Here is a 27,243-nt window from a genome sequence, read left to right as displayed (position 1 = left end):
CATAAGTATTCAGACCGTTTACTCAGTAAACGCACCTTTGGCAGCGATTACAGCCTCGAGTCTTCTTGGCTAAGACACTACAAGCTTGGCACACGTGTATTTGGGGAGTTTCTCCCATTCTTCTCTGCAGATCCTCAAGCTCTGTCAGGTTGGATGGGGAGCATTGCTGCATAGCTATTTTCAGGTCTCTCCAGAGATGTTCGATGAGGTTAAAATACGGGCTCTGGCTGTGCCACTCAAGGACATTCAGAGACTTGTCCTGAAGTGTCACGGTTTCGGCCGAGGCTGCTCCTCCTCCTGGTTCGGGCAGGCTTCGGCGGTCGTCGTCTCCGGAGTACTAGCTGCCACCGTTCTATGTTTCTATGTTTGATTGGTTTTGTCTGTTTGTTACACCTGTTCCTTGTTAGTGTTCATTATGCATCCTATTTAGTTCTCTTGTGTTTGGTCAGGTGTTGTGTGTAATTGTTCGATGTCACGTGTTGTATTTCGTTCGTTGTTCTGTTCTCTCTGTATTCGTTTTGTTAGAGAGAGTCCCGCATGTTGTGCGCTTTTGATTTTGGTACTTACCAGTGTGCGTAATTGTTCGCCTGTGGCCTGTTGCCGTGGTTGGCTTGTTTCCTTGGACTTCACTAAAGACATCTATTTTCGAACCTCTGTGTGTTCTGCGTGTGATTCCACGTTACCTCTACACTCAACCCTGACATAATTACACACCATCTCAATGGAATCAGCAGGAGCAACCGCACCCACGGAGATCATCGAGGAGCGCCTTCGTGGACAGGAGGACAGGATTAACCAAATCGGGCACGCCCTGGACAGAGTGATGAACACCCTCCATCGATGGGAGACCAGCGGAGTACCCACACCTCCACCTACTACACCATCACCATCGGTCAGCCCGCCTGTCCAACTTCCGGAACCCAGTGGGATTCGGCTCTCGCTCCCGAGGGCGTACGACGGCACCGCTGCCGGGTGTCAGGGGTTCCTGTTGCGAGTTGAACTCTACCTCGCCACCGTACACCCGGCGCCCTCGGGACACGAGAGCGTTTCCGCCCTCATCTCCTGTCTCACCGGCAAGGCGTTGGAGTGGGCCAATGCCGAATGGAGGAGAATAGACGCCGCAACTATCACCTATGCGGAGTTCTCCCGCCGCTTCCGTGCAGTGTTTGACCATCCACCGGAGGGAAAGGCGGCGGGGGAGCGTCTATTCTACCTCCGGCAGGGGATGAGGAGCGCTCAGGAGTTTGCACTGGAGTTCCGGACTCTAGCGGCAGATGCAGGGTGGAATGAGCGGGCACTCATAGACCACTTCCGCTGCAGCCTCCGGGAGGACGTCAGCAGAGAGTTGGCGTGCAGGGATACCACGCTATCATTTGACCAATTGGTTGACATGGCCATTCGGCTGGACACCCTGCTCGCTACCCGCGGGCGTCCCGGGTGGGGGTCGCCCATTCCACCCTCCAGCACCTCCGAGCCGAGCCCTATGGAGCTCGGAGGTGCTGGCGCTAGAGGACGGAGGAGAAGGAGCCCGAGGGGGGCCGTCCCCTGCACCGTGGAGGGCACACCGCGGCTAGGTGCTGGGGAGGGTCTCCTGGTGGAGGAGAAGGCAGGCCACACATTGGGGAGTCCTCCCAGGTGAGTAGGCGCCCCACTTACCCAGAGCTTTCTGTCGTCACAGTGCCACTTAGGATGGAGACGCAGGGGGGTCATGAGGAGACGATTCAGCTCTATCTGATCGACTCTCCTGCGTATCCGGTGGTGCTGGGACTTCCCTGGTTGATTACACATGATCCTACTATTTCGTGGCGAGAGAGGGCTCTTAAGGGGTGGTCTGCTCAGTGTGAGGGGCTATGTCTGGGTGTTTCCGTAGGGGCGACCTCGGTGGAGAGTCCGAACCAAATGCCCGCACTGCACATTCCCCCCGAGTATGAGGATTTGGCACTCGTGTTTAGCAAGAATAGAGCGGCGCGGTTGCCACCTCATAGACAGGGGGACTGTGCGATAGACCTCCAGGCAGGAGCTGCGCTCCCGCGGAGCCATGTGTATCCTTTGTCACAGGAGGAGAAGAGGGCGATGGAGACATACATTGCCGAGTCTCTGAGACAGGGATACATACGGCCCTCCACTTCACCCGCGTCCTCGAGCTTCTTTTTTGTGAAGAAAAATGATGGAGGTTTGCGCCCGTGTATTGATTACCGCGGTCTCAATCAGATTACTGTGAAATATAGTTATCCACTCCCTCTGATTGCGACTATGACGGAGTCATTACACGGGGCACGGTTCTTTAAAAAATTGGACCTCAGGAGCGCATATAACTTGGTGCGCATTAGAGAGGGCGATGAATGGAAGACAGCATTTAGTACTACCTCCGGACATTACGAGTATCTCGTCATGCCATACGGGTTAATGAATGCTCCATCAGTCTTCCAATCCTTTGTTGATGAGATTTTCCGGGACATGCAGGGGCAGGGGGTAGTCGTGTACATAGACGATATTCTGGTGTACAGTTCTACCCGAGCCGAACATGTAGCCCTGGTGCGCCGAGTATTGAGGAGGCTGTTGGAGCATGACCTGTATGTCAAAGCAGAGAAATGTCTGTTCTTCCAGGAGTCGGTCTCCTTTTTGGGTTATCAGTTGTCTGCGTCAGGGGTGAGGATGGAGGTTGACCGTGTGTCAGCCGTGCGTAATTGGCAAACCCCAACCACGGTTAAAGAGGTGCAGCAGTTCTTGGGTTTTGCGAATTACTACCGGAGGTTTATCCGGGGTTTTGGACAGGTGGCAGCTCCCATAACGTCCCTTCTGAAGGGGGGTCCGGTGCGCTTGCGGTGGTCAGCTGAGGCGAACAGGGCTTTTGGGAGACTGAAGGACCTGTTTACCTCGGCTCCAGTGCTGGCGCACCCGGATCCCGCTTTACCATTCCAAGTGGAGGTGGACGCGTCTGAAGCCGGTATCGGGGCCATTCTCTCACAACGGTCCGGCACACCACCTAAACTCCGCCCCTGTGCCTTTTATTCGAAAAAGCTCAGTCCGGCGGAGCGTAATTATGACGTAGGGGACAGGGAGCTGTTAGCCGTGGTACAAGCCCTAAAGGAGTGGAGGCATTGGCTTGAGGGGGCTCAACACCCTTTTCTCATTTTGACTGACCACCGTAACCTGGAATACATTCGGGAAGCAAGGAGACTGAATCCTCGCCAGGCTCGGTGGACTATGTTTCTAGCCCGGTTCGTGTTTAAGATCACTTACATCCCTGGGTCCCAGAACGGGAAGGCAGATGCCCTGTCTCGGCGGTATGACACGGAGGAGAGGTCCGTTGAGCCCACTCCCATACTACCTAAGTCTTGTCTGGTTGCACCGGTGGTATGGGAGATCGATGCGGAGATCGAGCGGGCGTTACGCACCGACCCTAGCCCTCCACAGTGTCCGGTGGGTCGGACGTACGTCCCGCTCGAGGTCCGGGATTGACTCATTTATTGGGATCACACGTCACCCTCCTCTGGGCATCCAGGTATTGGCCGGACAGTGCACTGCCTTAGCACAAAGTACTGGTGGCCAACGTTAGCCAGGGATGTGAGGATTTATGTCTCCTCCTGCTCAGTGTGTGCCCAGTGTAAGGCGCCCAGACACTTGCCCAGGGGTAAGTTACAACCCCTGCCCGTTCCACAACGACCCTGGTCTCACCTCTCGGTGGATTTTGTTACAGACCTTGCCCCCTCACAGGGCAATAAAACCATCCTGGTCGTTGTGGATCGGTTCTCGAAGGCCTGTCGTCTCCTTCCCATGCCGGGTCTGCCTACTGCCCTACAGACCGCTGAGGCTTTATTTACCCACGTCTTCCGGCATTACGGGGTACCCGAGGATATAGTGTCTGATCGAGGCCCCCAGTTTACCTCCAGAGTCTGGAGAGTGTTTATGGAACGGTTGGGGGTTTCGGTGAGCCTTACCTCGGGTTACCACCCGGAGAGTAATGGGCAGGTCGAACGTGTCAACCAGGATGTGGGTAGGTTTCTGAGGTCGTATTGCCAGGGCTGGCCGGAGGAGTGGGCGGGATATGTTCCCTGCGCCGAGATGGCACAGAACTCTCTCCGCCACTCCTCCACTAAACTAACCCCTTTCCAGTGTGTGTTGGGGTACCAGCCGGTTCTGGCACCTTGGCATGAGAGCCAGATCGAGGCCCCTGCGGTGGATGAGTGGGTGCGGCCCTCGGAGGAGACGTGGAACGCTGCCCACATCCATCTGCAGCGAGCCATCCGTCGACATAAGACGAGCGCTGATCTCCACCGCAGTGAGGGGCCAGTGTACGCACCTGGAGATCGAGTCTGGCTCTCAACCAGAAACCTGCCCCTCCGCCTGCCCTGCCGGAAGCTGGGTCGGCGGTTTGTGGGGCCTTTTAAAGTCCTGAGGAGATTGAACGAGGTGTGTTACAGGTTACAACTGCCCATTGATTACAGGAATATTAACCCCTCGTTCCATGTGTCTCTCCTCAGGCCGGTGGTAGCTGGTCCACTCCAGGACTATGAGATAGAAGAGACTCCTCCGCCCCCATTGGACATCGAGGGGGCTCCGGCGTACACTGTTCGGTCCATCCTAGATTCGAGACGCCGGATGGGGGGTCTCCAATATCTCGTGGAGTGGGAGGGGTACGGCCCGGAGGAGCGGTGCTGGGTGCCGAGGAGAGACATCCTAGACCCGTCTCTTCTGACCGAGTTCCATCGTGGTCATCCTACGCGCCCTGCTCCGCGTCTTCCTGGTCGTCTCCGAGGCCGGGGTCGGCACACGGCTGGAGCCGCGCGTCAAGGGGGGGGTACTGTCACGGTTTTGGCCGAGGCTGCTCCTCCTCCTGGTTCGGGCAGGCTTCGGCGGTCGTCGTCTCCGGAGTACTAGCTGCCACCGTTCTATGTTTCTATGTTTGATTGGTTTTGTCTGTTTGTTACACCTGTTCCTTGTTAGTGTTCATTATGCGTCCTATTTAGTTCTCTTGTGTTTGGTCAGGTGTTGTGTGTAATTGTTCGATGTCACGTGTTGTATTTCGTTCGTTGTTCTGTTCTCTCTGTATTCGTTTTGTTAGAGAGTGTCCCGCATGTTGTGCGCTTTTGATTTTGGTACTTACCAGTGTGCGTAATTGTTCGCCTGTGGCCTGTTGCCGTGGTTGGCTTGTTTCCTTGGACTTCACTAAAGACATCTATTTTCGAACCTCTGTGTGTCCTGCGTGTGATTCCACGTTACCTCTACAGTCAACCCTGACATGAAGCCACTCCTGCGTTGTCTTAGCTGTGTGCTTAGGGTCGTTGTCCTGTTGGAAGGTGTACTTTCGCCCCAGTCTGAGGTCCTGAGCGCCCTGGAGCATGTTTTCATCAAGGATCTCTCTGTACTTTGCTCCATTCATCTTTCCCTCGAGCCTGACTAGACTCCCAGTCCCTGTCGCTGAAAAACATCCCCACAGCATGATGCTGCCACCAAGATGCTTCACCGTAGGGATGGTACCAGGTTTCCTCCAGACGTGATGATAGGCATTCAGGCCAAAGAGTTCAATCTTGGTTTCATCAAACCAGAGAATCTTGTTTCTCATGGTCTGAGAGTCTAGAAGTTCCTCCTCTGTAATTAGTCCTTCACGTGAGTCTTTCTGTACAGCTGTTAATGGAGATGGAGAAGACTGAAATGAAAACATATTCTTAGAGTACTGTCACGACTCCCTCCGAAGCTGCCTCATCTCCTTGTTCGGGCAGGCTTTCGGCTTTCGTCGTCACCGGCCTTCTAGCCAATGCCGCTGCTCTTTTCATCATTCCATTTGTTTTGGCTTGGTTTTCACACACACCTGGTACATATCCCCTCATCAGTCTCTGTATAATTATTCCCTCTGCTCCCCCATGTCTTTGTGTGTTATTGTTCCATGCGGAGGTGTCGCTAGCTCGTGTTGAGCATTATGTTACTTTTATCACCGGGATTTTCACCCGTGTGTTTTGTTTTCCAGGAATGCATTTAAGTAGCACTGTATTTGGTTTACGCATTGCTGCGGACTGCTGTATTGGCCAAATAACCTTATGCTTTGATTCACACCTCCTGCGCCTGGCTCCGTCCTACTCACCTCGTTACAAGTACTTTGCTTCCTAGTTCAAAATATTGTTTGGTGAATCATGGATGACAAAATTATTTTGGTAGCAGTTCTACAGTGAGGGAAAAAAGTATTTGATCCCCTGCTGATTTTGTAAGTTTGCCCACTGACAAAGCCATGATCAGCCTATCATTTTAATGGTAAGTTTATTTGAACAGTGAGAGACAGAATAACAACAAAAAAATCCAGAAAAATGCATGTCAAAAATGTTATAAATTGATTTGCATTTTAATGAGGGAAATAAGTATTTGACCCCTCTGCAAAACATGACTTAGTACTTGGTGGCAAAACCCTTGTTGGCAATCACAGAGGTCAGACGTTTCTTGTAGTTGGCCACCAGGTATGCACACATCTCAGGAGGGATTTTGTCCCACTCCTCTTTGCAGATCTTCTCCAAGTCATTAAGGTTTCGAGGCTGATGTTTGGCAACTCGAACCTTCAGCTCCCTCCACAGATTTTCTATGGGATTAAGGTCTGGGGACTGGCTAGGCCTCTCCAGGACCTTAATGTGCTTCTTCTTGAGCCACTCCTTTGTTGCCTTGGCCGTGTGTTTTGGGTCATTGTCATGCTGGAATACCCATCCACGACCCATTTTCAATGCCCTGGCTAAGGGAAGGAGGTTCTCACCCAATATGTGACGGTACATGGCCCCGTCCATCGTCCCTTTGATACGATAAATTGTCCTGTCCCCTTAGCAGAAAAACACCCCCAAAGCATAATGTTTCCACCTCCATGTTTGACGGTGGGGATGGTGTTCTTGGGGTCATAGGCAGCATTCCTCCTCCTCCAAACACGGCGAGTTGAGTTGATGGCAAAGAGCTCGATTTTGGTCTCATCTGACCACAACACTTTCACCCAGTTCTCCTCTGAATCATTCAGATGTTCATTGGCAAACTTCAGACGGGCCTGTATGTGTGCTTTCTTGAGCAGGGGGACTTGCGGGCGCTGCAGGATTTCAGTCCTTCACGGCGTAGTGTGTTACCAATTGTTTTCTTGGTGACTATGGTCCCAGCTGCCTTGAGATCATTGACAAGATCCTCCCGTTCTGGGCTGATTCCTCACCGTTCTCATGATCATTGCAACTCCACAAGGTGAGAACTTACATGAAGCCCCAGGCCAAGGGAGATTGACAGTTATTTTGTGTTTCTTCCATTTGCGAATAATCTCACCAACTGTTGTCACCTTCTCACCAAGCTGCTTGGCGATGGTCTTGTAGCCCATTCCAGCCTTGTGTAGGTCTACAATCTTTTCCCTGACATCCTTGGAGAGCTCTTTGGTCTTGGCCATGGTGGAGAGTTTGGAATCTGATTGATTGATTGCTTCGGTGGACAGGTGTCTTTTATACAGGTAAAAAACTGAGATTAGGAGCACTCCCTTTAAGAGTGTGCTCCTAATCTCAGCTCGTTACCTGTATAAAATACACCTGGGAGCCAGACGGGGATGAGGGGGATGAGGGCCCTGTCGGGTATCTGGAGCAAATCCCTCTCGTCCGACTCATAAAATAAAAATGATTCGTCCAGTTCAAGGTGAGTAATCGCTGTTCTGATGTCCAGAAGCTCTTTTCGGTCATAAGAGACGGTAGCAGCAACATTATGTACAAAATAAGTTACAAACAATGCGGAAAAAACACACAAAATAGCACGGTTGGTTAAAAGTCCATAAAACGGCAGCCATCCCCTCTGGCACCATCATACATTCTTGCGTCATGCCTATAATTTTGTGAGATTTAAATGCATCCACGTTCATTATCATAACCAATGTCAACCCTGGTCAATTATGTTACATAGCTAGCTAGTAAAATGATTTACAGTTGCTGATGTTACACATGTTAGCGAACATGTTACAAATGCGAGGCGGGGCGCATAAGTTAACAGGAGCCAGGCTAACTAGCTAGCTAACTCCAGTCATGTGCTAACGTTTCCTGGTAAACGTACCTTTGGGTGGCTAGTTGTAACGTTGTAGCTTACTGTTTAGTAGCTAGCAATATCTACAACAACAAAAAAGAAGAAGTTTTTACAATCTAGATACAAAAGATCTCCGATTGTAAAACCTCTTCTATTTTTTGTCATAGATATGGCTACCGGAAGTTGCTTAGCTAGCTACCTGGCTAGCTAAGTTAGCAAACATAAAAATTATCTGATTTCCCCCCACAAGTTGTAGTCTTTCAGAGACTGGAACTGTCACCCCTGACCTATAGAACTCTAGTTAGTTTGGTCAGGGTGTGCATGTTTAGTTCGATGTTGTGGAAGATCTATGTTTAGATCTAGGTTGCTATTTCTACGTTTGGCCGGGTGTGATTCCCAATCAGAGGCAGCTGTCGCTCGTTGTCTCTGATTGGGGATCATACTTAGGCAGCCAGTTTTCCTGTCTGGGTTGTGGGATCTTGTTTGTGTTTCGGTGAGTTTGGCTTGTTTGTGTATAGCCTTCCGACGTCACGTTTCGTTGACTTTTGTTGTTTTGTCAGTGTGTATTCAGTTAATAAACATGTTCGCATACCACGCTGCACCTTGGTCTGACCCGTCTCTCAACGATCGTAACAGAAGATCCCACCAAAAATGGACCAAGCAGCGTGCCCAGGAGCAGACACCCTGGACACAGGTGGGGAAGTCATTTTGGACTTGGGAGGAGATATTGGCTGGTGGAGGACCTTGGGCGAAGGAGGAAGCCTAGGCAGGAGAGGAACACAGAAGGCGCCGGCCGAGGAGGAAGCCCGAGAGACAGCCCCAATAAAAAAAGATTGGGGGGCTAAAAGGTTGGTAGGGGATCGATAAAGAAGAGCCCCGACCACTGCACTCGTGGGGGCTCAGGGAGGAGTCCTCACTGGAGTAGGACTGGGCACGGAGAGTAAAAGACTGGTACAGTCGGAGATCTCTAACGTCAGTTCCCAGTCCGGTACACCTCGTGCCTGCGTCTCGCACCAAGCTAGTGGTGCGTGTTCCCAGTCCGGTATGGCCCATAACTGCTCCTCGCACCAAACCAGTGGTGCGTGTCCACAGTCCGGCCCGGCCCGTACCTGCTCCCCGCACCAAGCCAATGGTGCGTGTTCCCAGTCCAGTACGGCCCGTCCCTGCTCCTCGCACCAAACAAGTGGTGCATGTTCCCAGTCCAGTACGGCCCGTCCCTGCTCCTCGCACCAGACCAGTGGTGCGTGTCTCCAGTCCGGCCCGGCCCGTTCCTGCTCCTCGCACCAGACCAGTGGTCCATCTCCGGTCGGTTGTTCCACTCCGGAGCCAGAGCGGTCCGCTCCACCAGTGCCTTGTTCAGCTCCGATCAGCGGTTCCACTCCGGAGCCAGAGCAGTCCACTCCACCGGTGCCTGATCCAGCTCCGGTCGGTTGCTCCACTCCGGAGCCAGAGCATTCCGCTCCACCGGTGCCCAAGCCAGCTCCGGTCAGCGGCTCCACTCCGGAGTCAGAGCAGTCCGCTCCACCGGTGCCCAAGCCAGCTCCGGTCAGCAGCTCCACTCCAGAGCCAGAGCAGTCCGCTCCACCGGGATCCGGTTCAGCTCCGGTCAGCGGCTCCACTCCGGGTCCAGAAGTCAGCCCCTCTCTAGGTTCGGAGTTTCCCACACCAGGGTCCAGACAGGGATCGGTGCATCGTGGGAGGACTGAGAGGGAAAGCTCCGCGTTGAGGTCCAGACCGGTCCAGGGGTGCAACGCGGAGTCAGTAAGGGAGGAGACGTCACGCCCGGAGCCGGAGCCGCCACCGAGGCTGGAAGCCCACCAGGACCCTCCCCTGTTAAGTCAGGTTTGTGCGGCCGGAGTCCGCACCTTTGGGGGAGGGTACTGTCACGCCCTGACCTATAGAACTCTAGTTAGTTTGGTCAGGGTGTGCATGTTTAGTTCGATGTTGTGGTAGATCTATGTTTAGATCTAGGTTGCTATTTCTACGTTTGGCCGGGTGTGATTCCCAATCAGAGGCAGCTGTCGCTCGTTGTCTCTGATTGGGGATCATACTTAGGCAGCCAGTTTTCCTGCCTGGGTTGTGGGATCTTGTTTGTGTTTCGGTGAGTTTGGCTTGTTTGTGTATAGCCTTCTGACATCACGTTTCGTTGACTTTTGTTGTTTTGTCAGTGTGTATTCAGATAATAAACATGTTCGCATACCACGCTGCACCTTGGTCTGACCCGTCTCTCAACGATCGTGACAGGAACAAATGTGTCTGCTTGTATATTTAGCAATGAATCCGCTGATAGAGCCATTGGACGTCTTTCAGAGATCTTCCTATCGAACAAGGACAACCATATCTACACCCACAAAAATGAATAGTGCGATCAGTATAACATACACTACTGGTCAAACGTTTTAGAACACCTACTCATCAAAGAGTTTTTCTTTATTTTTACTATTTTCTACATTGTAGAATAATAGTGAAGACATCAAAACTATGAAATAACACATATGGAATCATGTAGTAACCAAAAAAGTATTAAACAAATGAAAATATATTTTATATTGAGATTCTTCAAATAGCCACCCTTTGCCTTGATGACATGGCTTTAGAAGCTTCTGATGTCATGGCTTTAGAAGCTTCTGATAGGCTAACTGACATCATTTGAGTCAATTGGAGGTGTACCTGTGGATGTATTTCAAGGAAGGAAAATTATGTGGATATATTGAAGCAACATCTCAAGACATCAGTCAGGAAGTTAAAGCTTGGTCACAAATGGGTCTTCCAAATGGACAATGACCCCAACCATACTTCCAAAGTTGTGGCAAAATGGCTTAAGGACAACAAAGTCAAGGTATTGGAGTGGCCATCACAAAGTCCTGACCTCAATCCTATAGAAAATATGTGGGCAGAACTGAAAAAGCGTGTGCGAGCAAGGATGCCTACAAACCTGACTCAGTTACACCAGCTCTGTCAGGAGGAATGGGCCAAAATTCACCCAACTTATTGTGGGAAGCTTGTGGAAGGCTACCCAAAACGTTTGACCCAAGTTAAACAATTTAAAGGCAATGCTACCGAATACTAATTGAGTGTATGTAAACTTCTGACCCACTGGGAATGTGATGAAAGATATAAAAGCTGAAATAAATCATTCTCTCTACTATTATTCTGACGTTTCACATTCTTAGAATAAAGTGGTGATCCTAACTGACCTAAGACAGGGAAGTTTTACTAGGATTAAATGTCAGGAATTGTGTTTAAATGTATTTGGCTAAGGTGTATGTAAACTTCCGACTTCAACTGTATATATATATATATCTTACCAATGGAAAGAAAATATGTTGTTCCTATAAAACTCACAAGCTACAGTTTAAAATTATACATAAGTTACAAACTACACCAGTTGTCAGAAATAAATATGACCATGCATGTTCTGGGGAATGTCCCAAATGTAAGCAGCACAAAGTATGTATATACATCTTATCTAGTACTGTCCCATTGTTTAAGATTTCTGGAAAGAGGTGGAAAGGGACATCTCAAATATTTTGGCCTCTCCAGTTGGTTTACAGCCTCTCCAATGCGTTCTGGGTCTACACTCGGCAAACCCTGCACTGAAATGTCATTTTAAAAATCTTTGCTCTAATGTGGTACGCGGCTAGATTAACAATTCTTCAATTCTTCAATACTTCAATGACACGAAAACAAAAAAATTCCTGGTGGCTCAGAAACCTGTTGTGGTTGTTTCCTGGAAAGACTGACAAGTTTATGCATACAGTGCCTTCGGAAAGTAATCCGACCCCTTGTATTTTTCCATATTTTGTTATGTTATAGGCTTATTCTAAAATGTATTAAATTGTTTTTTTTCCCCGTCATCAATCTACACACAATACCCCACAATGACAAAGAAACAGTAAAAACAAAAAATACATTGCTAATTTATAACAAATACAATAATAATAGTACATTTACATAAGAATTCAGACCCTTTAATCAGTACTTTGTTGAAGCACCTTTGGCAGAGATTACAGCATCGAGTCTTCTTGGGTATGACGTTACAAGCTTGGCACACCTGTATATGGGGAGTTTCTCCCATTCTTCTCTGCATATCCTCTCAAGCTCTGTCAGGTTGGATGGGGAGCGTTGCTGCACAGCTATTTTCAGGTCTCTCCAGAGATGTTTGATTGGGTTCAAGCCCGGGCTCAGAGTCTTGTCCCAAAGCCACTCCTGCGTTGTCTTGGCTCTGTGCTTAGGGACGTTGTCCTGTTGGAAGGTGAACATTCGCCCCAGTCTGAGGTCCTGAGCGCTCTGGAGCAGGTTTTCATCAAGGATCTCTCTGTACTTTGCTCCGTTCATCTTTCCCTCAATCCTGATTAGTCTCCCAGTCCCTGCCGCTGAAAAACATCCCCACAGCATGATGCTGCCACCAACATGCTTCACCGTAGGGATTGTGCCAGGTTTCCTCCAGATGTGGCACAAAGAGTTAAATCTTGTTTTCCATGGTCTGAAAGTCTTTAGGTGCCTTTTGGCAAACTAAGCGGGCTGTCATGTGCCTTTTACTGAGGAGTGGCTTCCATCTGGCCACTCTACTATAACGGCCTGATTGGTGGAGTGCTGCAGAGATGATTGTCCTTCTGGAAGGTTCTCCCATCTCCACAGTGGAACTCTAGAGCTCTGTCAGAGTGACCATCGGGTTCTTGGTCACCTCCCTGACCAAGGCCCTTCTCTCCCGATTGCTCAGTTTGGCCGGGCGGCCAGTTCTAGGAAGAGTCTTCGTGGTTACAAACTTATTCAATTTAAGAATGATGGAAGCCACTGTGTTCTCAATGCTGCAGAATTGTTTTGGTACCCTTCCCCAGATCTGTGCCTCGACAATATCTTGTCTCGGAGCTCTAATGACAATTCCTTCGACCTCATGGCTTGGTTTCTGGGCTGACATGCACTGTCAACTGTGGGACCTTTCCAAATCATGAGCAATCAATTGAATTTACCACAGGTGGACTCCAATCAAGTTGTAGAAACATCTCAAGGATGATCAATGGAAACAGGATGCACCTGAGCTCAATTTTGAGTCTCATAGCAAAGGGTCTGAATACTTATGTAAATAAGATATTTCTGTTATTATTTTTAATACATTTGCAAAAATGTCTAAAAATCTGTTTTTGCTTTGTCATTATGGTGTATCGTGTGTAGATCGATGAGGATTCTTTAAAAAAAAATGCATTTTAGGATAAGGCTGTAACGTAACAAAATGTGGAAAAAGTCAAGGGGACTGAGTACTTTCAGAAGGCACTGTATCTGGAGCCCTGTAGTTCGGTTTATAGGAGATGAGTGTGCAAATATACTATTGAAGGGGATTGACAACCCATAACCCACCAAGCATCTGGGTGTTGCTGTTTGTACCATTGGAATTCAATACTTCTAATAATTTGTTTGGGTGGGAAGGGGAATAGGGAGAGGGATGGGAAAGGGAAGGGATATACATCTTTATCATCGAAGAACAATTGTTAAAAAAGATAACTGTAAAATGCAGTGACATTATTTTCTCATTTGCCTATTCTAGCTTGTTTTACTCTTGGAAGACATAGACATCGCTGGGTTTTTCTGTTCATTTTTTTGTCACCATGATGAAATCGGGGAGGGGACTGTGTATTTGTCTCTGTCTTTTTGCTTGTATGTATTTTGGACATGTTCATTGCTCTTTGTTATTGTTGGTTTTGTCTGTATGGAAAATGCTAAATAAAATGTTCAAAAATAATAATAATAAAAAATAGAGGACTGGTTTGGAATTATGTCCTGCATCAGCTTATACAGTATGGATCAGCGGTGTGAACCGTGGATACATATGGGCTGAAGCCAAATTATCCCACTGCAATGTTTGCATTTGCGAAACGGGGGTGATACGGTGTATCATACCTCTAACCAAGGCTTTGAGCAGGACCGTGTCAAAGTCGTCTGGTCCCTCCTGCTCTCCATGGTATACAGTGATCAGATCCCTGTTCTGGTAGATGCTCAGAACCTGTGGACATGGGAGAGTGAGGAGAGATGCTGAGGTGTAGGTGAAAATAGTATGATGACCAGTTTGGCAAACTGTTCTAGGACAATATTTGAGAGGCTCTTTATTGTGGTCAGGCTTTTCAATGTCAATTGAAATAAATATGTTGAAAACCTATCCAATCCTTTCACCTGTTTGTGGTAATGAGGGAAAGGAGATGAAGAGAGGAAGCCGTCAAAGAGTATTTATTACAAGACAATGCTTAGTGGAGAAAATTATCCTTTGCAGCAAAAGGCTGCTCCACATTCTCCCCTGCTCTTACCCGTTCTACCAGTTTGTCCATCTCTGTTTCGGACGGAAAGTGCTTTCTAACCCTCTCGGCCACTCTGTCTTTAAGGTCCACACTAGGTCCCGCCTCCCCCTCCCCCTCAGTGGAGGACAGCAAAGGGGGCGTAGACGATAGGCTCTCCAGGATGTCACTCACGAGGTCGGCCACACCCCCTGACCCAGCCAGCACCAGCCAGGGCATGGAGTTCCTCAGAGAGAGATCCAACCGCTGAAAAGGAGAGCGAGAGAGTAAGAGAGCGAGAGAGCGAGAGAGAAGAGGGGAGGGAGGACGGAGGAGGGAAGTACGGGAGGGAGGAGTGAGAGTGATATACAAGCCTTGCAATATACACAGATAGCAATGAGCAACTAATGGATTGATTATCAAAAAGAGTTAGTAAATAAAACTACTCAGACTATAAGAAATTAAATCATGTGATTGTACCTCCAGCATGGTTGTCTCTCCAGATATCAGCATGCACAGGACGGGGATGTCAATGCTTCCACTGCCTGACAGACAGACATTCAGAAATTATTACAACTTCCAACAAAAACAACTAAGTAACAGCTTGAAATTTCTCAAAAGTTTCTGTGACTATTTGTGGCAGGTAGTGCAGCTAAACCAAGAAAGCACTAGTGTAATTACAGGGTTCCTACAAAGATATATGAGAAACATAATTTGAAGAATACGTTTTTAGCGCAATGCATTTTGTTAATGTGTGTTACTGTACTAAGAGTTAATCGTCTAAGATTACCTTTTCAACTCTGTGTGCCTGCATTTACATGTTGATAAGCTCATTGAAAAGACATGATGTGACATGTAATGGCTAGTCCGGCATGCTCTCCTACACTTGGCAGAATAACTAGACTACAGTGAGGGAAAAAAGTATTTGATCCCCTGCTGATTTTGTACGTTTGCCCACTGACAAAGAAATGATAAGTCTATAAATTTAAAGGTAGGTTTATTTGAACAGTGAGAGACAGAATAACAACAAAAAAATCCAGAAAAACACATGTCAAAAATGTTATGAATTGATTTGCATTTTAATGAGGGAAATTAGTATTTGACCCCTCTGCAAAACATTACTTAGTGGCAAATCCCTTGTTGGCAATCACAGAGGTCAGACATTTCTTGTAGTTGGCCACCAGGTTTGCACACATCTCAGGAGGGATTTTGTTCCACTCCTCTTTGCAGATCTTCTCCAAGTCATTAAGGTTTCGAGGCTGACGTTTGGCAACTCGAACCTTCAGCTCCCTCCACATATTTTCTATGGGATTAAGGTCTGGAGACTGGCTAGGCCACTCCAGGACCTTAATGTGCTTCTTCTTGAGCCACTCCTTTGTTGCCTTGGCCGTGTGTTTTGGGTCATTGTCATGCTGGAATACCCATCCATGACCCATTTTCAATGCCCTGGCTGAGGGAAGGAGGTTCTCACCCAAGATTTGACGGTACATGGCCCCGTCCATCGTCTCTTTGATGCGGTGAAGTTGTCCTGTCCCCTTAGCAGAAAAACACCCCCAAAGCATACTGTTTCCACCTCCATGTTTTACGGGGGGATGGTGTTCTTGGGGTCATAGGCAGCATTCCTCCTCCTCCAAACGCAGCGAGTTGAGTTGATGCCAAAGAGCTCGATTTTGGTCTCATCTGACCACAACACTTTCACCCAGTTCTCCTCTGAATCATTCAGATGTTCATTGGAAAACTTCAGACGGGCCTGTATATGTGCTTTCTTGAGCAGGGGGACCTTGCGGGCACTGCAGGATTTCAGTCCTTCACGGCGTAGTGTGTTAACAATTGTTTTCTTGGTGACTATGGTCCCAGCTGCCTTGAGATCATTGACAAGATCCTCCTGTGTAGTTCTGGGCTGATTCCTCACCATTCTCATGATCATTGCAACTCCACGAGGTGAGATCTTGCATGGAGCCCCAGGCCAAGGGAGATTGACAGTTATTTTGTGTTTCTTCCATTTGCAAATAATCGCACCAATTCCCACCAAGCTGCTTGGCGATGGTCTTGTAGCCCATTCCAGCCTTGTGTAGGTCTACAATCTTGTCCCTGACATCCTTGGAGAGCTCTTTGGTCTTGGCCATGGTGGAGAGTTTGGAATCTGATTGATTGATTGCTTCGGTGGACAGGTGTCTTTTATACAGGTAACAAGCTGAGATTAGGAGCACTCCCTTTAAGAGTGTGCTCCTAATCTCAGCTCGTTACCTGTATAAAAGACACCTGGGAGACAGAAATCTTTCTGATTGAGAGGGGGTCAAATACTTATTTCCCTCATTAAAATGCAAATCAATTCATAACATTTTTGACATGCGTTTTTCTGGATTTTTTTATTGTTATTCTGTCTCTCACTGTTCAAATAAACCTACCATTAAAATGATAGACTAATCATTTCTTTGTCAGTGGGCAAACGTACAAAATCAGCAGGGGATCAAATACTTTTTCCCTCACTGTATGCCATGGCTGATGTCCAACAGATGCATTTGTAGTAAAATCTTACTATCATGCATGCAGTGCTTTACTATCGCCACAAGATTGCATTGTGCACTCTCAAGATGTCAACCTGAAAATGCAATAGCTATTCTAGGCATTTCAGCACCCAACTAGTTGACGTCAGAGGTCATAGGTTATTATAACAGCATGGAATGGTTATAATGCCATGGATATTTAAAAAAAAAAGTTACAATATATATTTATTTTATTTTTTTTGGGGGGGGGGGGGAGAACCCCTGTGGTAACGGCAGGTAGCTTAGTGGTTAAGAGCGTTGTGCCAGTAACCGAAAGGTCGCTGGTTCTAATCCCCGAGCCAACTAGGTGAAAAATCTGTCGATGTGCCCTTGAGCAAGGCACTTAACCCTAATTGCTCCTGTAAGTCGCTCTGGATAAGAGCGTCTGCTAAATAATGTAAATGTAAATGTAAATGTAAAGATTAATCATCCTCTAAAATTCAAATCAATACTAGTATAAGTAATATGGTAATAGCTTGTTGTTGCCACCTGACAGCTTTAACCTATCCAGTTCAACCAGAACCACGACAGCAGGGCAACAGAGACAAAAGGAGGCCCTGTTCGAATACTTTCAAATGCCTCTCCCTTCCTTGAGGTGATCACTGATTTAACATGATTGTCTAGTCATGCTGATGAGTGATTACTTCAAGAAAGGGAGGATGAAAGGATTCAAACTGGGCCTCCTTTTGTCTCTGTTGCCCTGCTGCTGTGTTTCTGGTAGAACTGGATAGGGTGAAGCCATGCAGTCAGGTGGCAACATTTACATTTACGTCATTTAGCAGACGCTCTTATCCAGAGCGATTTACAGGAGCAATTAGGGTTAAGTGCCTTGCTCAAGGGCACATCGACAGATTTTTCACCTAGTCAGCTCGGGGATTAGAACCAGCGACCTTTCGGTTACTGGCACAACGCTCTTAACCACTAAGTTACCTGCCGCCCAACAAGCAACAACAAGCTAGTCTCATATACAGTGGGGAAAAAAAGTATTTAGTCAGCCACCAATTGTACAAGTTCTCCCACTTAAAAAGATGAGAGAGGCCTGTAATTTTCATCATAGGTACACGTCAACTATGACAGACAAATTGAGAATTTTTTTTCCAGAAAATCACATTGTAGGATTTTTTATGAATTTATTTGCAAATTATGGTGGAAAATAAGTATTTGGTCACCTACAAACAAGCAAGATTTCTGGCTCTCACAGACCTGTAACTTCTTCTTTAAGAGGCTCCTCTGTCCTCCACTCGTTACCTGTATTAATGCCACCTGTTTGAACTTGTTATCAGTATACAAGACACCTGTCCACAACCTCAAACAGTCACATTCCAAAAACCACTATGGCCAAGACCAAAGAGCTGTCAAAGGACACCAGAAACAAAATTGTAGACCTGCACCAGGCTGGGAAGACTGAATCTGCAATAGGTAAGCAGCTTGGTTTGAAGAAATCAACTGTGGGAGCAATTATTAGGAAATGGAAGACATACAAGACCACTGATAATCTCCCTCGATCTGGAGCTCCACGCAAGATCTCACCCCGTTGGGTCAAAATGATCACAAGAACGGTGAGCAAAAATCCCAGAACCACACGGGGGGACCTAGTGAATGACCTGCAGAGAGCTGGGACCAAAGTAACAAAGCCTACCATCAGTAACACACTACGCTGCCAGGGACTCAAATCCTGCAGTGCAAGACATGTCCCCCTGCTTAAGCCAGTACATGTCCAGGCCCGTCTGAAGTTTGCTAGAGTGCATTTGGATGATCCAGAAGAGGATTGGGAGAATGTCATATGGTCAGATGAAACCAAAATATAACTTTTTGGTAAAAACTCAACTCGTCGTGTTTGGAGGACAAAGAATGCTGAGTTGCATCCAAAGAACACCATACCTACTGTGAAGCATGGGGGTGGAAATATCATGCTTTGGGGCTTTTTTTCTGCAAAGGGACCAGGACGACTGATCCGTGTAAAGGAAAGAATGAATGGGGCCATGTATCGTGAGATTTTGAGTGAAAACCTCCTTCCATCAGCAAGGGCATTGAAGATGAAACGTGGCTGGGTCTTTCAGCATGACAATGATCCCAAACACACTGCCCGCGCAACGAAGGAGTGGCTTCGTAAGAAGCATTTCAAGGTCTTGGAGTGGCCTAGCCAGTCTCCAGATCTCAACCCCATAGAACATTTTTGGAGGGAGTTGAAAGTCTGTGTTGCCCAGCGACAGCCCCAAAACATCACTGCTCTAGAGGAGATCTGCATGGAGGAATGGGCCAAAATACCAGCAACAGTGTGTGAAAACCTTGTGAAGACTTACAGAAAACGTTTGACCTGCGTCATTGCCAACAAAGGGTATATAACAAAGTATTGAGAAACTTTTGTTATTGACCAAATACTTATTTTCCACCATCATTTGCAAATAAATTCATTAAAAATCCTACAATGTGATTTTCTGGATTTTCTTTTCTCATTTTGTCTGTCATAGTTGACGTGTACCTATGATGAAAATTACAGGCCTCTCTCATCTTTTTAAGTGGGAGAACTTGCACAATTGGTGGCTGACTAAATACTTTTTTTCCCCACTGTACTACTATGGATTCGAATAAAGATGCCCTCCACCGGAAGTAGTGCCCTTATTTCTCACATGGTTTACCTGAGGCATGTGCTTTTGTTTAGCCTGAATTAGAACAGAGACTAAATTGAAGTATTTGAATCCAATGTCTCTCACCCCAGATGCCTGTGCGCTGATGGGAAATGTAATCCTCCAGCCGGGCCCTGAAGCTTGCCTCGCCACCTCTGCGGCCTACACTCCCATCATCCACCAGAAGGAAGGCCTGGTAGTTGTTGTCCAGGCAGCATGAGTCACGGGACGTGTTCTGGAAGTAGTACCTAGCAGGGAAGCTACCCTGAGAGAGGGGGAAACTAGACATGGTCAGAACGTGAGTGATTTTCATACTATTGAGCCAAACCGAGCCAAGACATCCACCATAATTTCTACCATAGTTTCTGGAACCATACTGAAAACGACAATGTGGAAAGGAAATATCTGAGTTTGCACAGTTTGGTTCGGCACGATAGCGTGGGTGCGTGCGTGCGTTACCTGTGGATTGACCAGCTGCTGGCGGTTGTGGACCAGGCCCCAGGGAGCGATGCCCAGAGCCACCACCTTGGTCAGGGAGACAGAGGCGGCAGCGGTGGCATGGTCCCTTACCGCCTCCCCTACACACCTCCCCACACCCTCACGCAAGCCTCCCGTCAGTATCCACGCTCCTGTAGTAGTAGGTGTGTGTGTGTGTGTGTGTGAGAGAGAGAGAGAGAGAGAGAGAGAGAGAGAGAGAGAGAGAGAGAGAGAGAGAGAGAGAGAGAGAGAGAGAGAGAGAGAGAGAGAGAGAGAGAGAGAGAGAGAGAGAGAGAGAGAGAGAGAGAGAGAGAGAGAGAGAGAGAGAGAGAGAGAGAGAGAGAGAGAGAGAGAGAAAATAAATAAATAATATCATGAGGTGTTATTACATGATCAAGTATATTTCCAGTTCAAAGTGGTAAGATGGTTTTACATTGACAAGTAATGATGGTTACTTGGAGCAACTATGATTCAAGAGAAATAGCTAATAAAGTTAACAGACAATTCTGTCATTGTCAGTTGCTTGCTAGGAAAACAACTGAGTAGGCCTAATGTTGTAGAATGGTGAGACCACTTTTATAGAGACTAAATGCTACAAAATCAAAAGTCATGGCAACTCACTCACTCATTATCACTGGTTCTTTATTCATAATTTTCTATATTTAATTCAGGATTATTGATTGTCTAAATACATCTGTCCTCTCCTCGCCCCTCTCCTTATTGAGCCAATTACTCTCTCTTTACTCCCACTCTTAAGTTCAATGTTATTTGTGCTTGCATCAGCAATAGCTTTTAACCTAGATAATGGTGGGTGTCGTATGTGAAGCTGGAGTGGGGGAGTGGTAGTAGTGGGAGTAGAGCTTCTCCATGAAATGCTAAAAACCAGAGCAACTCACATAAAGGAATGTTATATGTCGCGTAACATAGGAGGCTGAGACATAGCAAAGGTGGAAAGATTTAATAAATAAACACACTTACTAATAAACTAGATGGAGCTGAATACCTAGAGATATGAACTCCTTGGTAGGGGACAACTTGAAAGATCTTTAATCATGTCAATAAGGGAGAGAGGGGAATGCATGATGTTTACATTGTATTAGAAAATGTTATGGTTAGACATCAGGGATCCTATGGAAAGGAGTAGGGCAACAGTCTGGTACAAGTCTATATTATATTATTATTATTATTATTATTATTATTATTAAGTCAACAGGGCAGCCGTGAGTTGGGGAGGACTGAGGAATTTGGGCAGAGGTCAGGTCAGATGAAGCGAGAAAGAACAGGCATCACTAAAGTCCTGTCTAGCAACAGAGAAGTATTGGCTGTCCAGAGGTGTAAGGAGGAGACTCAGCATAGGAGGAAGCCATAAATATATGTGCTTATGTAAATATGTTTTTGTCTTTTCAGCTGTTTGACCCTCTGGGTGAATAAACTTGGTTGGAGCTTTCCGTAGTAGTCCGTGCATTTTTACTGGTTATTTGTCAGAACCTAACACATGCAATTGTATTATCTCTTGAAAGACCCCTCTCCTTCCTATGGAAATGACAGGTTAGAGAGCAAGATTTTCCAAATATTTAGTCATCCTAGTATATTCAAAGGGTCACAGGAAAATTCAAAAAGGCTCATAAAGGTGGGTCACAGCTTGTAAAACTTTGGTAACCAAAGGGTCAGAGAGTGTAGAGGGCGGGACTGCTGTGAACAGTAGTGGATTGCTACGATTCCCCATCACCCCTCGGGGTACGGGACTAATTTGGAGTACAATGACCATTTCCTCTCTCCTGAAGTGACAAGGCCACGGGCCCGCACCAGCTACTTGTCGTTACCCAGAAGTATTTAGTCAGCCACCAATTGTGCAAGTTCTCCCACTTAAAAAGATGAGAGAGGCCTGTAATTTTCATCATAGGTACATGCCAACTATGACAGACAAATTGAGATTTTGTTTCTCCAGAAAATCACATTGTACGATTTTTAATGAATTTATTTGCAAATTATGGTGGAAAATAAGTATTTGGTCAATAACAAAAGTTTCTCAATACTTTGTTATATACCCTTTGTTGGCAATGACACAGGTCAAACATTTTCTGTAAGTCTTCACAAGGTTTTCACACACTGTTGCTGGTATTTTGGCCCATTCCTCCATGCAGATCTCCTCTAGAGCAGTGATGTTTTGGGGCTGTCGCTGGGCAACACGGACTTCCAACTCCCTCCAAAGATTTTCTATGGGGTTGAGATCTGGAGACTGGCTAGGCCACTCCAGGACCTTGAAATGCTTCTTACGAAGCCACTCCTTCGTTGCCCGGGCAGTGTGTTTGGGATCATTGTCATGCTGAAAGACCCAGCCACGTTTCATCTTCAATGCCCTTGCTGATGGAAGGAGGTTTTCACTCAAAATCTCACGATACATGGCCCCATTCATTCTTTCCTTTACACGGATCAGTCGTCCTGGTCCCTTTGCAGAAAAACAGCCCCAAAGCATGATGTTTCCACCCCCATGCTTCACAGTAGGTATGGTGTTCTTTGGATGCAACTCAGCATTCATTGTCCTCCAAACACGACGAGTTGAGTTTTTACCAAAAAGTTCTATTTTGGTTTCATCTGACCATATGATATTCTCCCAATACTCTTCTGGATCATCCAAATGCACTCTAGCAAACTTCAGACGGGCCTGGACATGTACTGGCTTAAGCAGGGAGACATGTCTGGCACTGCAGGATTTGAGTCCCAAGCGGCGTAGTGTGTTACTGATGGTAGGCTTTGTTACTTTGGTCCCAGCTCTCTGCAGGTCATTCACTAGGTCCCCCCGTGTGGTTCTGGGATTTTTGCTCACCGTTCTTGTAATAATTTTGACCCCACGGGGTGAGATCTTGCGTGGAGCCCCAGATCGAGGGAGATTATCAGTGGTCTTGTATGTCTGCCATTTCCTAATAATTGCTCCCACAGTTGATTTCTTCAAACCAAGCTGTTAACCTATTGCCGATTCAGTCTTCCCAGCCTGGTGCAGGTCTACAATTTTGTTTCTGGTGTCCTTTGACAGCTCTTTGGTCTTGGCCATAGTGGAGTTTGGAATGTGACTGTTTGAGGTTGTGGACAGGTTTCTGTTATACTGATAACAAGTTCAAACAGGTGCCATTAATACAGGTAACGAGAGACAGAGGAGCCTCTTAAAGAAGAAGTTACAGGTCTGTGAAAGCCTGAAATATTGCTTGTTTGTAGGTGACCAAATACTTATTTTCCACCATAATTTGCAAATAAATTCATTAAAAATCCTACAATGTGATTTTTTGGGAAAAAAATTCTCAATTTGTCTGTCATAGTTGACGTGTACCTATGATGGAAATTAAAGGCCTCTCTCATCTTTTTAAGTGGGAGAACTTGCACAATTAGTGGCTGACTAAATACTTTTTTTCCCCACTGTAAGAGTTCAAGAGAAAACAATAAATATGCTCACAGTCAATGTGGAATTTGCACGGAGAGAGAGTTTTATAGTGGTTGTTCAAGGCAGAGGTCATACAGTAGTGTGAGAATTGTCCTCCTCAGTTCTTAGTGTCTTTCCTGTTGCTATAAGTACGCACTTACAGAAATAAACTGTTGCAGTTCCTCAATCTGTTCCTTTTTTTTGTGGCTAAGTTTACAAATCAGCAAATGTTATGACTTAGTAAAACCGAGAGTTTCAGAATTAGCCTAAAATCCCAATATACAGTGCCTTGCAAAAGTATTCATCCCCCTTGGCGTTTTTCCTATTTTGTTGTTGCATTACAACCTGTAATTTAAATGGATTTTTATTTGGATTTCATGTAATGGACATACACGAAATAGTCCAAATTGGTGAAGTGAAATGAAAAAAATAACTTGTTTCAAAAAATTCAAAAAAATAAATAACAGAAAAGTGATGCATGCATATGTATTCACCCCCTTTGCTATGAAGCCCCTAAATTAGATCTGGTGCAACCAATTACCTTCAGAAGTCACATAATTAGTTAAATAAAGTCCACCTGTGTGCAATCTAAGTGTCATATGATCTGTCACATGATCTCAGTATATAGTGGGGGAAAAAAGTATTTAGTCAGCCACCAATTGTGCAAGTTCTCCGACTTAAAAAATGAGAGAGGCCTGTAATTTTCATCATAGGTACACATCAACTATGACAGACAAATTGAGGAAAAAAAATCCAGAAAATCACATTGTAGGATTTTTTATGAATTTATTTGCAAATTATGGTGGAAAATAAGTATTTGGTCACCTACAAACAAGCAAGATTTCTGGCTCTCACAGACCTGTAACTTCTTCTTTAAGAGACTCCTCTGTCCTCCACTCGTTACCTGTATTAATGGCACCTGTTTGAACTTGTTATCAGTATAAAAGACACCTGTCCACAACCTCAAACAGTCACACTCCAAACTCCACTATGGCCAAGACCAAAGAGCTGTCAAAGGACACCAGAAACAAAATTGTAGACCTGCACCAGGCTGGGAAGAGTTCAAAATTGGTGAAGTGTAATGAAAAAAATAACATGTTTAAAAAAATAATACAAAATAAATAACGGAAAAGTGGTGCGTGCATATGTATTCACCCCCTTTGCTATGAAGCCCCTAAATAAGATCTGGTGCAACCAATTACCTTCAAAAGTCACGTAATTAGTTAAATAAAGTCCACCTGTGTGCAATCTAAGTGTCATATGATCTGTCATGACCTGTTCTGAAAGGCCCCAGAGTCTGCAACACCACTAAGCAAGGGGCACCACCAAGCAAGCTGCACCATGAAGTCTAAGGAGCTCTCCAAACAGGTCAGGGACAAAGTTGTGGAGAAGTACAGCTCAGGGTTGGGTTATAAAAAAAATATCAGAAACTTTGAACATCCCACGGAGCACCATTAAATCCATTATTAAAAAATTGAAAGAATATGCCAAGAGAAGACCGCCCACCAAAACTCACACAGGCAAGGAGGGCATTAATCATAGGCAACAAAGAGACCAAAGATAACCCTGAAGGAGCTGCTAAGCTCCACAGCGGATATTGGAGTATCTGTCCATAGGACCACTTTAAGCCGTACACTCCACAGAGCTGGGCTTTATGGAAGAGTGGCAAGAAAAAAGCCATTGCTTCAAGAAACAAATAAGCAAACACATTTGATGTTCGCCAAGAGGCATGTGAGAGACTCCCCAAACTTGGAAGAAGGTACTCTGGTCCGATGAGACTAAAATTGAGCTTTTTGGCCATCAAGGAAAACGCTATGTCTGGCGCAAACCCAACACCTCTCATCACCCCGAGAACAACATCCCCACAGTGAAGCATGGTGGTGGCAGCATCATGTTGTGGGGATGTTTTTCATCGGCAAGGACTGGGAAACTGGTCAGAATTGAAGGAATGATGGATGGCGCTAAATACAGGGAAATTTCTTGAGGGAAACCTGTTTCAGTCTTCCAGAGATTTGAGACTGGGACGGAGGTTCACCTTCCAGCAGGACAATGACCCTAAGCATACTGCTAAAGCAACACTTGAGTGGTTTAAGGGGAAACATTTAAATGTCTTGGAATGGTCTAGTCAGGGGGGGTGAATAGTTATGCACGTTCAAGTTTTCTTTTTTTTTGGTCTTATTTGTTGTTTGTTTCACAATAAAAAATATTTTGCATCTTCAAATTGGTAGGCATGTTGTGTAAATCAAATGATACAAACCCCCCCCAAAAAAATCCATTTTAATTCCAGGTTGTAAGGCAACAAAATAGGAAAGATGCCAAGGGGGGTGAATACTTTCCAAGCCACTGTATTGTCCTTGATGGTCACAATATATTACAGTTAATGGATTTCATAAAAATAAAAATAGTGAGATATTAAAAAGGTTATCCTTTTTAGATAAAAATATATTAATGTCACCAAATAATTTATTAAAACACACTGTTTTGCAATGAAGGGCTACAGCAGCCTCAACAGCACTCTGTAAAGTAGCACCATGTTGTAGCTGGAGGACAGCTAGTTTCCGTCCTCCTCTGGGTACATTGACCTAGCAGGCTCATGGTTCTCACTCCCTTCCATAGACTTACACAGTAATTAAATTAAATCAAATCAAATTTTATTGGCCACAAGCGCCGAATACAACAGGTGCAGACATTACAGTGAAATGCTTACTTACAGCCCTTAACCAACAGAGCAATTATTTTTAATAAAAAAGTCAAATAAAACAACAACAAAAAAGTGTTGAGAAAAAAAAGAGCAGAAGTAAAATAAAATAACAGTAGGGAGGCTATATATACAGGGGGGTACCGCTGCAGAGTCAATGTGCGGGGGCACCGGCTAGTAGAGGTAGTTGAAGTAATATGTACATGTGGGTAGAGTTAAAGTGACTATGCATAAATAATTAACAGAGTAGCAGCAGCGTAAAAAGATGGGGTGGGGGGGAAGTGCAAATAGTCCGGGTAGCCATGATTAGCTGTTCAGGAGTCTTATGGCTTGGGGGTAGAAGCTGTTGAGAAGTCTTTTGGACCTAGACTTGGCACTCCGGTACCGCTTGCCGTGCGGTAGCAGAGAGAACAGTCTTTGACTAGGGTGGCTGGAGTCTTTGACAATTTAGAGGGCCTTCCTCTGACACCGCCTGGTATAGAGGTCCTGGATGGTAGGAAGCTTGGCCCCAGTGATGTACTGGGTCGTACGCACTACCTTCTGTAGTGCCTTGCGGTCGGAGGCCAAGCAGTTGCCATACCAGGCGGTGATGCAACCAGTCAGGATGCTCTCGATGGTGCAGCTGTAGAATTTTTTGAGGATCTGAGGACCCATGCCGAATCTTTTCAGTCTCCTGAGGGGGAATAGGCTTTGTCGTGCCCTCTTCACGACTGTCTTGGTGTGTTTGGACCATGATAGTTCGTTGGTGATGTGGACACCAAGGAACTTGAAGCTCTCAACCTGTTCCACTACAGCCCCGTCGATGAGAATGGGGGCGTGCTCAGTCCTCTTTTTTTCCTGTAGTCCACAATCATCTCCTTTGTCTTGGTCACGTTGAGGGAGAGGTTGTTATCCTGGCACCACACGGCCAGGTCTCTGACCTCCTCCCTATAGGCTGTCTCATCGTTGTCGGTGATCAGGCCTACCACTGTTGTGTCGTAGGCAAACTTAATGATGGTGTTGGAGTCGTGCCTGGCCATGCAGTCATGGGTGAACAGGGAGTACAGGAGGGGACTGAGCACGCACCCCTGAGGGGTCCCTGTGTTGAGGATCAGTGTGGCAGATGTGTTGTTACCTACCCTTACCACCTGGGGGCGGCCCGTCAGGAAGTCCAGGATCCAGGATCCAGTTGCAGAGGGAGGTTTTTAGTCCCAGGATCCTT

At 46.4% G+C, this 27,243-nt stretch overlaps 1 protein-coding gene across 1 annotated transcript in view; it reads right to left on the bottom strand.

Moving 5' to 3' along the window:
* Positions 1-27,243, bottom strand: part of LOC311099758 (transient receptor potential cation channel subfamily M member 4-like) — a 110,984-nt gene that overhangs the window by 76,718 nt on the left and 7,023 nt on the right. The window contains exons 5-9 of the mRNA XM_084140502.1: positions 19,912-20,081; positions 19,540-19,717; positions 14,760-14,824; positions 14,313-14,546; positions 13,912-14,014 (exon numbers count right to left, since the gene is read on the bottom strand). Of these exons, the coding sequence (XP_083996628.1) occupies positions 13,912-14,014; positions 14,313-14,546; positions 14,760-14,824; positions 19,540-19,717; positions 19,912-20,081 (750 nt within the window). The remainder of the gene's footprint in view (positions 1-13,911; positions 14,015-14,312; positions 14,547-14,759; positions 14,825-19,539; positions 19,718-19,911; positions 20,082-27,243) is intronic.

The sequence above is a fragment of the Coregonus lavaretus genome, assembly GCF_964263955.1.
Source record: "Coregonus lavaretus genome assembly, chromosome: 1".
NCBI classification, from domain to species: domain Eukaryota; kingdom Metazoa; phylum Chordata; class Actinopteri; order Salmoniformes; family Salmonidae; genus Coregonus; species Coregonus lavaretus.
Note: the sequence above shows the minus strand (reverse complement) of the source record. Positions and strands in the feature narration are given on the sequence as shown.